Genomic DNA, 14,715 nt, shown 5'->3' on the forward strand with positions numbered 1-14,715 from the left:
TCAGCACATGCCCGGAGCACACGTCCTGGTAATCTGTCTGGCCCCGCAGCCTTGTGTATGTTGACCTGTTTAAAGGTCTTACTCATGTCGGCTACGGAGAGCGTAATCACACAGTCGTCCGGAACAGCTGATGCTCTCATGCATGCCTCAGTGTTGCTTGCCTCGAAGCGAGCATAGAAGTGATTTAGCTCGTCCGGTAGGCTCGTGTCAATGGGCAGCTCGCGGCTGTGCTTCCCTTTGTAGTCTGTAATAGTTTGCAAGCCCTGCCACATCTGACGAGCGTCGGAGCCGGTGTAGTATGAAGACATAAGTCAGGAAGTTAAAGCTTGGTCGCAAATGGGTCTTCCAAATGGACAATGCAGACCCCAAGCATACTTCCAAAGTTGTGGCAAAATGGCTTAAGGACAACAAAGTCAAGGTATTGGAGTGGCCATCACAAAGCCCTGACCTCCATCCTATAGAAAATTTGTGGGCAGAACTGAAAAAACGTGTGTGAGCAAGGAGGCCTACAAACCTGACTCAGTTACACCATCTCTGTCACCAGCTCTGTCAATTCACCAAACTTATTGTGGGAAGCTTGTAGAAGGCTACCCGAAACATTTGACCCAAGTTAAACAATTTAAAGGCAATGCTACCAAATACTAATTGACTGTATGTAAACTTCTCACCCACTGGGAATGTGATGACAGAAATAAAAGCTGAAATAAATCATTCTCTGTACTATTCTTCTTCACTTTCTTAAAATAAACTGGTGATCCTAACTGACCTAAGACGGAAATGTTACTAGGATTAAATGTCAGGAATTGTGAAAAACTTTAGTTTTTTGTTTAAATGTATTTGGCTAAATTGTATGTAAACTTCCAACTTCAACTGTATTAATATGGGCTATTTTCAGCCCTTTCCTGGGTAACTCATCTGAGACAGACATAGTACTGAAAAGAGCAGACAAAGCAAGAGAAAAAAATATACATTCAGCACCATTAATCAATTGATGTGTGTGCGTGCACTGCGAGGTTGAGGCTACGAACCCATAGGCTTGGCTCTCTCATGTCACCCTGTCACAGGCCCCCCCAGTCAACACCACCTTGAACATTGCCTGCTGCAGTTGTTGGAGACATGTACCATTTGCAGCCGAACATGCAGCATAGAGAAGACCAACAAGGGGACCCTCATCAGCATCATAGACATGTCCATGTCCTCCATTCCTACAAATATAACAGTCAGCCACATGTTGGAGCGAATCTACGCTGCTATGATCATCAATGAGGCTCTGGCAAAGACCTCACCTCTTGCCTGCTCACCAACGGTCATCGATGGGGAGAACAGATTTAGGTAGGTTTTATCTGACCGTTCAAACTTCGACATAGTACCTGTTTGTGTGTGAGATATCACCTATCCTAACTGCCATTGGTAATAGAACAGTGGTGGTCTGCTTAGCTCAGTTGGTAGAGCATGGCGCTTGTAACGCCAGGGTAGTGGGTTTGATTCCCGGGACCACCCATACGTAGAATGTATGCACACATGACTGTAAGTCGCTTTGGATAAAAGCGTCTGCTAAATGGCATATATTATATTATTATTATTGTGTGTGTTCATAGAAACATGTATGGAGCCAGTACATAGAGACTTGCAAGATGATGTGATGGAGTCCAGACTGACAGATGGGCTTGATGCTGATGTCTCTGAATGGAGAGGGATCTGGCACTTGGCATTAAAGTTTTGCTCGACAACTTTGACCTGTATTGTCTTTTTTATTATTGAATTGAATGGTATCAGTCAATATGGGGAGTGAGAAACCATGTGTATTCTGCACTAGGATCAGGGAACTCCTTTTGTGTACTCGACACCACACAGGAAGGTATGAGCACTCTGACTAGGTAGCCCCATTACCACCAGACAAAATGGAAACGGCATCTGTTTCGGCTGGGAATGACCATGAAAGGTGAAACATGCACATTGTTATATTAGCAGAACCCTGCATCTATGGTATTAGTGTAAAGGGTTGTTTATTCTACATGGACCTGTTACTACATTTTAAAGTTATCAAAACACTTAGTTTAGAATATCTACATAAATTCATCAATTGCCTTCTTATCACATTACTCTGTAGGCTACTTACCTTTTCAAAGCTCTCTCTGGCATCTCACCATACATCTGCCTGTAGTTATTAAACTCAACCTGCAGGAGGTTTATTGGTTGTGATTGAGTGGGAGGAAACAGCTGCGGGCAAGGTTCTGACAGATGGGTGTGTCGAGGTGGTGGCAATGACACACCCAAGAAACACACACATCAAACCACACCCCCAAGCCAACTCTTTTCATGGCCGCCAGCATTTCTTGGGGAGCAATCCAAAAAATGAGGCCAAATCAGCGGGTGCAGTTCCCCTTTAAAGGCACCTTGAATTGAGGTGTCCGTTCTACAAACTGCGGTCTGCCAATCAACTGAATCTTTTGTTTTTGGTTTGAGATTATATAATTGTTCAATGAGCACGCTCATTTTTTTCACACTCCTATATCAAGTGCCGGATTTTCATTCAGCAAAGTCACTCAAGCTGCATTAATCGGACAAGAAGAGGGAAATTCGATGGGGGATGACTGGGATTCATACACCTGAGTGAGAATGTGAAAACACAAACTCAGGAAAGTCACCTTCAACAAACCACAATGAAGTAATTTTCCGCCCAGAATCACAAACTCTTTCTCTGCCTCAGTCTCTTAACCTCTGTCACCCCCCCCCCCCTCCCCCTCAACACACACACACACACCACCACCCTTCTACACTACTCCTCTCTCACACTGCTACCACAGGCAGACAAGTGGAACTATACTGGAGACAGATACAGAATTTATGAGCAGAATACCTTCAAACTCAGCTCAGTCTTCTCTCCCTAAAGCTTTCCAGGTCACTGACTTGAACCTTTCCTACCTTTTGTTTTTCTTCTTTTGTGGCTTCTTCAACTTTTCTCGCACAAAGACCAGGACCACTACATGGACAGAATCATGTCTGTTGGGTCTTGCTGTTTGGTTATTAAGTGTAAGCTGACAGCTGTTTTAATTATGTTTCGTATCGTTACTCTTCGTATCACTTTGACTAATGTGCAAACCTCTCTTTTTCAGGAGAACCAAGCAAGTTTGACCCCACATTCAGAGGACCAATCAGCAATAGGTAATTTCCCCCTTTTGCCTTCTTTGCTTTTGCCTTGACAGCTCAACAGTGGGTCTTGTTTCATTTGTGAGAGACACTGAGTGCTTGTTGCTATGTGTGATCCCATTTCCAGACGGTGAGTGTTTTCACTATACTGCTGCTAATAGCTAGCAGTGGTGATGAAATGAGAGTGCTGCCAAAGGGCTGTCCCACTGGTGATGTACTGCTCACATTTTAGGGCTTCGGTGATGTACTACACAACTTTTAGTACTACACATCAATGTTAAAGACTCAGTCACCATGGAACTGCCCATATCGACAGTAGTGTTTGATTTGATATAAAACATCATGTTTTATCGAATGAAGGGTTTTGTCCCTTACCCTCTAAAAGTAGTGCACTAATTCAAGCTAATATTGAATATGAGTTAAGCCTATTCTCATACAGACCCTGTGAAATGTCAGTGTAGACCCAGTGTTTAACTTACATTTCAGATATTATAAGAGATTATCCTTTGGTGAAATAACTAAATATTAATCCATAGAATTTAATAGATGGATTTGGTGCTTTGGAAAAGCACAAATCTCCTCAGACAGAAAGACTATTAACCATGGAGATAAAACCTTCTATTCTAATACCAATCATATTATACATGTCTTTGCCACTATATTACAAACCCAAACATTTGAGATTTCTTAGCCAGCCTTCACAGATGATACAGACCCTCCCTTCCCTACCCATCTCCTAGCATTAAACCTGACAGAAGCCTTTTCTCTCCTGTCTGACAGTGTCGCAGCTAAAAGCCTGTCAGAGAAAAAGGGGGAGGAAATCGATGGCTGTTAGAGACTCAGGTGACTGACTGGCTGCAATCAGTGTGGCTGCAGTGCCAACCAGCTGGAACAGGGACCAGGTCAACCCGCTAGAGCCAGACAAAGAGGGGTGGCAAGGAGTGGAGCAGAGTGGGATGTTTAAATAAGCAATGAGGAGGACACTTCAAATCCTTTATTGGACATCACTGACAAAACCTATCCAAGGGAAGAGAGAGGGGGAAATGAAAGTGTCTGGGTGGTTGATTGTTATGGTGGGATAATGCTGGAGGATTGGCATTGTGGGGATTGTAGTCATCTTTGTGGTTTTGTTTTGAGTGTTTGTCAATGGAAATGTATTAGGACTAATTGTATGATTTTAAGAGTGTTTACATTTACATTTACATTTAAGTCATTTAGCAGACGCTCTTATCCAGAGCGACTTACAAATTGGTGCATTCACCTTATGACATCCAGTAGAACAGTCACTTTACAATAGTGCATCTAAATCTTAAAGGGGGGGGGGGGGTGAGAAGGATTACTTATCCTATCCTAGGTATTCCTTAAAGAGGTGGGGTTTCAGGTGTCTCCGGAAGGTGGTGATTGACTCCGCTGTCCTGGCGTCGTGAGGGAGTTTGTTCCACCATTGGGGGGCCAGAGCAGCGAACAGTTTTGACTGGGCTGAGCGGGAACTGTACTTCCTCAGTGGTAGGGAGGCGAGCAGGCCAGAGGTGGATGAACGCAGTGCCCTTGTTTGGGTGTAGGGCCTGATCAGAGCCTGGAGGTACTGAGGTGCCGTTCCCCTCACAGCTCCGTAGGCAAGCACCATGGTCTTGTAGCGGATGCGAGCTTCAACTGGAAGCCAGTGGAGAGAGCGGAGGAGCGGGGTGACGTGAGAGAACTTGGGAAGGTTGAACACCAGACGGGCTGCGGCGTTCTGGATGAGTTGTAGGGGTTTAATGGCACAGGCACAGTGTTGTGGGTGCACATACCTCAGATCTGCCATCAACCCATCTCCAACTGTTTCTTCATCAGCTTATATTCACAAGGCTCAACTGACAATAAATAACACCTTATCTAGCAGATGAGGGAAAGTGTCTTTCACTTCTTAATTGGGTAAGAATACATTATTGCAGTTATTCGCATAGAAAAATACATTGATCCTTTACTGAAGGCTTCCCTTGAAGTCAGAGTAGGGAGCTGCAGAGATGTAATTATAGATCCTGTGTGTGTGTGTGTGTGTGTGTGTGTGTGTGTGTGTGTGTGTGTGTGTGTGTGTGTGTGTGTGTGTGTGTGTGTGTGTGTGTGTGTGTGTGTGTGTGTGTGTGTGCGTGTGCGTGCGTGTGTGTGTGTGTGTGTGTGTGAAGCTCTTATATGGTGGCAAAAATTACACAGGAATTAATGATTAAATGATCACACTTTTTATAGCTACACAACAACTGTTAATGTTGTTCTATTTGATTATTTTAGGATTTCTCTGTATCAGTGTTTTCACCCAAGCAGCCATTTCAGGGCTCAGTGGATATCTTATTAAAGATATGTTTCAGCTACCCAACAAGACAGAGATCCTCCCCAGATAACTAAGACTATGTTGAAAAGTTTTCTAAAGCTGTGTATGTGTATTGCTTAACTTTTTTCTGTATTAGAATATAGTTAGTTTTCACCTTTAAAACAGTGAGAGTCCTACCTGTATAATGAGAGCTACCTATGAGAGTCTTACACACTCATACCTCAAAATACCCGCTTGGGTCGCTTGCTATTTCATAAGTAAGTACTGGTTAATGACTATGTCTCATGTCCTTACGATATCCGTGTTCAAACTTACAAGTGCAGTTTGTTGCAAAGTTGTTATAAAACCAATGAGTGGACATGATGAAGTGAAGGGTTTGTAGCCAGCTAGCGACCCTCTATTTGTCAAGTTCTGCCCCCCACCCTCGACTCTAAGAACACTTCTCGGTTCCTGTCAAGGATGAGACGTATGGAACCCACCCACCTCCGCCCATTTACTAGTTCTGCTGCTGACCATATATTTTCTCTGGCTCGTCACACAGAAGAGGAATCGTTTTTTCCCTCCTGTCTGTTTATCCAATCATTTACAGTAGCTCAAAGATGCTGAAAACTTTGACTAGGCCTATTTGGGGACACTTTTGTCTGGTTGTTCTTTTTGAGCTCATAACTATAGATTTGCTTTGTTATGTGCCGTTATAATTTCAAGCCCATATTTCACTCAGGGTGCCAACTGCCATCTTCTCATTACCGTTCACAGCGATTGTTAGAATCATTAATCAAGTTCCTATTCAGAGACATAAAGCAGTCCTGCAGGAATGGATCAGTGGTTTTAATTAAAAACGAGAGACATTAATTCAGTCTCTTTAATGTCTATTTTGAGTGAGCGATATGGAGTCGTTTAATGATGGGACTTTAAAGATGGCCGCAGATTAAACCAGTCGACTATTGAATCTCTAGCCTGGTTTCAGATCTGATTTGTGTTGCCTTTCCAACTCCTTGTCACTGATTGCCGCAAGTTGGCAAAAGAGCACGAACTGATCATGGACCAGGCTATTGAATCCCAAGTCGCATCAATTCTCATAATCTGACTGTCTCTCCTTCCTAAATTCTCCTGCGAAATTTGAATTTATGACAACGATTAAGCGAACAGCACAGGGCCCCCCAAACACATGACTGGTTCAGAGGCAGTGATTTATAAAACAACATTTTGTGTGCCGATAACTCCTGAAAGGCAACACATAAATTGCAGCGCGGCGTTGAGAGGTGACTGTTTTGGTGATGAATCTCTATAAATTGTCCATCACCCTTCAGACTGAGGTGGTCGTTCTTTATCATAGAGCTCACAGGCCAATGTTTATTATATTTTAATTATTCTAGTGCAGGCTTAGGAAGGCCACCAAAAATTCAGAAATTTCCATCCCCAACTACATAATTTTCCGACAAGATATAGAACTGCCAAAGGGGGCGGAGTTGCAATCTACTGCAGAGTTCTGTCATACTATCCAGGTCTGTGCCCCAACAGTTCAAGCTTTTACTTTTAAAAATCCACCCTTCCAGAAATAAGTCTCTCACTGTTGCCACTTGTTATAGACCTCCCTCAGCCCCCAGCTGTGCCCTGGACATCATATGTGAATTTATCCCCCCCATCTATCTTCAGAGTTCATACTGTTAGGTCACCTAAACTGGGAATGCTTAACACCCCGGCTGTCCTACAATCTAAGCTAGATGCCCTCAATTTCACACAAATTATCAAGGAACCTACCAGGTACAACCCTAAATCCGTAAACATGGGCACCCTCAAAGATATCATTCTGACCAACTTGCCCTCTAAATACACCTCTGCTGTCTTCAACCAGGATCTCAGAGATCACTGCCTCATTGTCTGCGTCCGTAATGGGTCCGCGGTCAAATGACCACCCCTCATCACTGTCAAATGCTCCCTAAAACACTTCAGCGAGCAGGCCTTTCTAATCGACCTGGCCCGGGTATCCTGGAAGGGTATTGACCTCATCCCGTCAGTAGAGGGTGCCTGGATGTTTTTTAAAAGTGCTTTCCTCACCATCTAAAATAAGCATGCCCCATTCAAAAAATCTAGAACTTGTTTACTCCAGACTTGACTGCCCTTGACCAGCACAAAAACATCCTGTGGTGTACTGCATTAGCATCGAAAAGCCCCCGCGATATGCAACTTTTCAGGGAAGTCAGGAACCAATATACACAGTCAGTTAGGAAAGCTAAGGCTAGCTTTTTCAAACAGAAATTTGCATCCTGTAGCACTAATTCCAAAACGTTTTGTGACACTGTAAAGTCCATGGAGAATAAGAGCATCTCCTCCCAGCTGCACACTGCACTGAGGCTAGGAAACACTGTCACCACCAATAAATCTACGATAATTGAGAATTTCAATAAGCATTTTTCTACGGCTGGCCATGCTTTCCACTTGGCTACCACAGGGGTAGCCAAGTGTAGTCTATCACAGTGCCATCCATTTTGTCACCAAAGCCCCATTTACTACCTACCACTGCAACCTGTATGTTCTCATTGGCTGGCCCTTGCTACATATTTGTCACCAAACACAGGTCATCTATAAGTATTTTCTAGATAAAGCCCCACCTTATCTCAGCTCACTGGTCACCATAGCAACACCCACCTGTAGCACACGCTCCAGCAGGTATATTTCACTGGTCATCCCCAAAGCCAACACCTACTTTGGCCGCCTTTCTTTCCAGTTCCCTGCTGCAAATGACTGGAACAAATTGCAAAAATCACTGAAGCTGGAGACTTATATCTCCCTCTCTAACTTTTAGCATCAGCTGTCAGAGCAGCGTACCGATCACTGTATCTGTACACAGCCTATCTGTAAATAGCACAATCAACTACCTCATCCCCATATTGTTATCTATTTTTTTTGCTCTTTTGCACCCCAGTATCTTTACTTGCACATCATCATCTGCACATCTATCACTCCAGTGTTAATGCCAAATTGTAATTATTTCGCCACTATGGCCTATTTATTGCCTTACCACTATAATCTTTCTACATTTGCACACACTGTACATAGATTTTTATATTGTGTTATTGACTGTACGTTTGTTTATCCCATGTGTATCTCTGTGTTGTTGTTTTTGTCCCACTGCTTTGCTTTATCTTGACCAGGTCGCAGTTGTAAATGAGAACTTGTTCTCAATCTGCCTACCTGGTTAAATAAAGGTGAAATATATCTATATTTGTTTTCATAAAATATGTAGCATGATTTTTGGGGGGCCACCAAGTTTTCTGAGCAAAAAATAATCATTTTTATTTTATCTTTTAAAATCATTTTTCTTGGACATAGAGTATTGTAAAATTATTAGGAAATAAGCTAAATGTGATTTTAATTTTAAGGGAATCTGTAACCCAGTATTCCCAGGTATAAATAGAGAGGCATATGTGATCGTATCTCAATATTTGGTATTCAGTTTTTTTCAAATACTATATCTGTTTGAGATTCTTGCGGTCAATTTGCAGTGTACAAATTATTTCTAACTATGTAACTAGGGACCCCTGTCTATTGTATCACTCTGAGGGAGATAGGTGGGAACATACTGAAGGATAGATACTGTACTCTGCAGGTTGTTTGTTTGTATACACTACCGGTCAAAAGTTTTAGAACACCTACTCATTCTTCAAGGGTTTTTTCTTTATTTTTTATTATTTTCAACATTGTAGAATAATAGAGAAGACATCAAAACTATGAAATAACACATATGGAATCATAAACAAATCTAAATATATTTGAGATTTGAGATTCTTCTAATATCCACCCTTTGCCTTGATGACAGCTTTGCACACTCTTGGCATTCTCTCAACCAGCTTCACCTGCAATGCTTTTTCAACAGTCTTGAAGGAGTTCCCACGTACTGTATGCTGAGCACTTGTTGGCTGCTTTTACTTCACTCTGCGGTCCGACTCATCTCAAATCATCTCAATTTGGTTGAGGTCGGGGGGTTGTGGAGGCCAGGTCATCTGATGCAGCACTCCATCACTCTCCTTCTTGGTAAAAATAGCCCTTACACAGCCTGGAAGTGTGTTGGGTCATTGTCCTGTTGAAAAACAGATGATAGTCCCACTAAGCCCAAACCAGAGGTGATGGTGTATCTTGCAGTAGCCATGCTGGTTAAGTGTGCCTTGAATTCTAAATCAATCTCAGACAGTGTCACCAGCAAAGCACCCCCACACCATGTTTTATGGTGGGAAATACAGATGCACATCTATTCACGCACACCGCATCTCACAAAGACATGGCGGTTGGAACCAAAAATCTTCAATTTGGACTCCAGACCAAAGGAAAAATTTCCACCGGTCTTATGTCCATTGCTCGTGTTTCTTGGCCCAAACAGGTCTCTTCTTATTATTGGTGTCTTTTAGTAGTGGTTTCTTTGCAGCAATTCGACCATGAAGGCCTGATTCACGCAGTCTCCAATGAACAGTTGATGTTGAGATATGTTTGTTACTTGAGCTCTGTGAAGCATTTATTTGCGCTGCAATTTCTGAGGCTGTTAACTCTAATGAACTTATCCTCTGCAGCAGAGGTAACTCTGGGACTTCCATTCCTGTGGCGGTCCTCATGAGACCCAATTTCATCATAGCGCTTGATGGTTTTTGCGACTGTACTTGAAGAAACTTTCAAAGTTCTTGAATTTTCCGTATTTACTGACCTTTATGTCTTAAAGTAATGATGGACTGTCGTTTCTCTTTGCTTATTTGAGCTGTTCTTACCATGATATGGACTTTGGTCTTTTACCAAATAGAGCTATCTTCTGTACCTTGTCACAACACAAATGATTGGCTCAAATGCATTAACCTGGAATGAAATTCCACAAATTTACTTGTAACAAGGCACACCTGTTAATTGAAATGTATTCCAGGTGACTACCTCATGAAGCTGGTTGATAAAGCCAAGAGTATGCAAAGCTGTCATCAAGGCAAAGGGTGGCTATTTGAAGAATCTCAAATATTAAATCTATTTTGATTTGTTTAACACTTTTTTGGTTACTACATGATTCCATGTGTTATTTCATAGTTTTGATGTCTTCAAATTTATTCCATAATGTAGAAAATAGTAAAAATAGAGAAAAACCCTTGAATGAGTAGGTGTGTCTAAACTTCTGACCGGTAGTGTATATAGGGACATTATCAATGTGTGCTACTCTGAGTTGATTTTAGTGTCCTCAGGATCTTTAGAATCCTGATTCTGAAAAAGTATTATCTTTCTAACTATATTTCACACACACAAACACCCACAATCCTACACACAAACACTCACAATCCTACACACAAGCACCCACAATCCTACACACAAACACCCACAATCCTACACACAAACACCCACAATCCTACACACAAACACCAACAATCCTGCACACAAACACCCACAATCCGACACACAAACACCTACAATCCTACACACAAACACCCACAATCCTGCACACAAACACCCACAATCCTACACACAAACACCCACAATCCTGCACACAAACACCCACAATCCTACACACAAACACCCACAATCCTGCACACAAACACCCACAAGCCTGCACACAAACACCCACAAGCCTGCACACACACACGCACAATCCTGCACACAAACACCCACAATCCTACACACAAACACGCACAATCCTACACACAAACACCCACAAGCCTGCACACAAACACCCACAAGCATGCACTCAATCACCCACAGTCCTACACACAAACACCCACAATCCTGCACACAAACACCCACAATCCTACACACAAACACAAACACCCACAATCCTGCACACAAACACCCACAATCCTGCACACAAACACCCACAATCCTGCACACAAACACAAACACGCACAATCCTGCACACAAACACCCACAATCCTACACACAAACACCCACAATCCTGCACACAAACACCCACAATCCTGCACACAAACACCCACAAGCCTGCACACAAACACCCACAAGCCTGCACACACACACGCACAATCCTGCACACAAACACCCACAATCCTACACACAAACACGCACAATCCTACACACAAACACCCACAAGCCTGCACACAAACACCCACAAGCCTGCACACAAACATGCACAGTCCTGCACACAAACACCCACAAGCCTGCACACAAACACCCACAAGCCTGCACACAAACACCCACAAGCCTGCACACAAACACCCACAAGCCTGCACACAAACACCCACAAGCCTGCACACAAACACCCACAAGCCTGCACACAAACACCCACAAGCCTGCACACAAACACCCATAAGCATGCATACAAACACCCACAAGCCTGCACACAAACACCCACAAGCCTGCACACAAACACATAAACACACACACATTCTCTCTCTCTCTCTCTCTCTCTCTCTCTCTCTCTCTCTCTCTCTCTCTCTCTCTCTCTCTCTCTCTCTCTCTCTCTCTCTCTCTCTCTCTCTCTCCTCTCTTCCTACCTCTCTCTCTCTCTCCTCCCTCTCTTCCTACCTCCCTCTCTCTCTCTCTCTCTCTCTCTCTCCCTGCTTGAGTTTAGCTGATGTTTCTGCTCTCAAGTCAGTGTGTTTAATTCTCATCAGCTGGTGAATGAGAGTTAAGAGGAGAGTGTTATATGCTTTCAGCATCACCCATGGTTGTTCCAGAGGACTGGAAAGGACAGAGCAGGAAAACACTAACTACTGTACTATGGGCAGACCTAATATCAACAGGGAGGCAGAACCTTCAACCTGTCCTACCACTATTCCTTCTACTACTACTGCTTAACTGTATTTAAGAATATGAATACTTCATAGGATTGTGTGTAAATAGTATTTTTGTTGTCTCTTAGTGTCTTTCCAATATATAACGCTTATTTTATTCAGTTATTTTGCTTGTTTAGTTTGTATTGATGTATTATTATTTAAACATAATGTAATGTTCTTGTCTATAACTGTTCTGTTCTTCGTCATGTATTTGTGCGTTTTATGAGGACCCCAGGAAGAGTAGCTGTTGCATGTGCAGTAGATAATGGGGATCCTAAACTATTCACACGGCTCAACATTGTGTGTGTGTGTGTGTGTGTGTGTGTGTGTGTGTGTGTGTGTGTGTGTGTGTGTGTGTGTGTGTGTGTGTGTGTGTGTGTGTGTGTGTGTGTGTGTGTGTGTGTGTGTGTGTGTGTGTGTGTGTGTGTGTGTGTGTTTGCGTGTGTGTGTTTGCGTGTGTGTGTATGTGTGCACTATACATGCGTGCATGTGCGTGCAGGTGCTTGTGTATGTGTGTATTTGTGTACAGTTCTGTGTGTCTCGGCAGGCCTGTTGGATCTGGGAAAAGTGCTGCTCAGCTAAAGACTGAATTATTGAGCACTAGGGAGCAGTGGGGAGCGTTGAGCAATGTGTTTGTGAAATCCTGCTGTGCAGCTCAACACCAGGTCTACTACTAACACTGTCAACTCAATGACCCAGTGCTGCCAATCACAACCTGATCACTATTCCCTAAACACATCACCTTACGGTCATGGTCTGTTATAACCCACTAACCTGGACTGTTGAGGTTCATGCATTCCAATGACAGTATACTGCTGGTGAAAGGGATTGGGTGCTCTCATTTTGTATTGCCCGGTCCCTGGGCTGGGTGGAGATTTCACTTAAGGACCAATGGAATGGTCTAAAATGTGGAACTTTCGCCCAAAACAAACGCTGCCACTTGTGAAGGCCTTCCCTGACAGGTTAGAGGGTAGAGCATAACTCTCATTGATAGATGTCAATCCCAACCAATCAAATTGGAGTAATCAGACATTACCTCAGTGCTCGATAAGTAGTCAGCTGGGAGGCAAGGGAGGGATTTCTACACATTCGATTGATATGTAAGCTGAGTAATTATGTATTAATTATGATCCCCATTAGCCACTGCAAAAGCATCAGCTGCTCTTCCTGGGGTCCACATGAAGCATGACATAATACATAGTACAGTTCAAATTACAATACAAGATATATAAAATGGCTTTGTCTCTTCACAGTCCCCTTTGTGATTAAACATGACACTAGATAGGTCGCTGGATCAATGATTTCCTGGAGGCCACGCTAACAATTATCTCAAATCAAATCATGGATTGGAACACTTGCATGCACACTACCTATTGTGGATAAGTGACAATATCCAGTCCAGAGAAACATGTAAGCACTTGACACACACACACACACACACACACACACACACACACACACACACACACACACACACACACACACACACACACACACACACACACACACACACACACACACACACACACACACACACACACACACACACACACACACTGGTACACACACTAGTACAGACACTGCAAGAGCCATTCCAGTGGCCAAACCCAGGGAAAGAGAGTGTGGGAATGTGACGCGTCCACAGGGATTGATAGCAGCAGATTGTTGAGGTTAATATTTCATTTAAACGTTTGGAAAACATCTCATCAATGCCATGGTTCCCCTCGGCTGCGGTTTGATCTTAAACAGAATAATGAACGAGGCCTTGATGGGTACTTATCTCTCTCCTCTCGTTTCTCTCTCCCTTTTACACTCTAATTTCTCTCTCCTATCGTTTCTCTTTCTGCGAGTATGTTGAGTATTGAAAGCCTTGTCAAGGATATTTACATTTTCTTCCCCTCTCTCTCTCTCTCTCTCTCTCTCTCTCTCTCTCTCTCTCTCTCTCTCTCTCTCTCTCTCTCTCTCTCTCTCTCTATACAGAAGCTGTACAGACGTGTTTTGCTGTGTGATCTTCATCATCGTCATCCTTGGATACATAGCACTGGGGACTGTGGGTGAGTGGATACAAAACCATAACCACTATTACCAGGAAAGTGTAAGGATGTCTATACAACTTTTCATGACATATAGGTCTACATGTATTGGACGAAACCCGATCTCTCACCTTCCCAGAAGTCTAGGAAGTGAGACTAGCATTGGACAGACTAAATATTAGCCTTCATGGAGTGAACGCTGTTTATAATCAGGGTTACTTAGAGAAAATTGGACACCTTGGAATATGAAAATGGATGGCCCTGCCTTCAGCAAAATATATTTGACCTAAGCCCTCCTGTCACACTTTTTTTTTTAAACAAGTGACCCTCCCGTATACCCAAAATAATAATTAAAACAAAAAGTGGATACAGAGAACATGCCTACCATTTACCCTCACTTCTTGGACAGACAATTGCCTTAGATATGCATTTTTAGAAACTGTTCTTCATCCGGTAAGCATTACATGGCAAC

At 43.0% G+C, this 14,715-nt stretch overlaps 1 protein-coding gene across 2 annotated transcripts in view; it reads left to right on the plus strand.

Annotated features, from left to right (window-relative positions):
* slc44a5a (solute carrier family 44 member 5a) overlaps nt 1-14,715 on the plus strand; it is a 109,693-nt gene that overhangs the window by 70,736 nt on the left and 24,242 nt on the right. For both annotated transcript variants that reach the window (XM_035800237.2, XM_035800238.2), the window contains exons 2-3: nt 3,117-3,165; nt 14,191-14,264. In XM_035800237.2, the coding sequence (XP_035656130.1) occupies nt 3,117-3,165; nt 14,191-14,264 (123 nt within the window). The remainder of the gene's footprint in view (nt 1-3,116; nt 3,166-14,190; nt 14,265-14,715) is intronic.

This window comes from Oncorhynchus keta, chromosome 23, assembly GCF_023373465.1.
Source record: "Oncorhynchus keta strain PuntledgeMale-10-30-2019 chromosome 23, Oket_V2, whole genome shotgun sequence".
Classification (NCBI taxonomy): domain Eukaryota; kingdom Metazoa; phylum Chordata; class Actinopteri; order Salmoniformes; family Salmonidae; genus Oncorhynchus; species Oncorhynchus keta.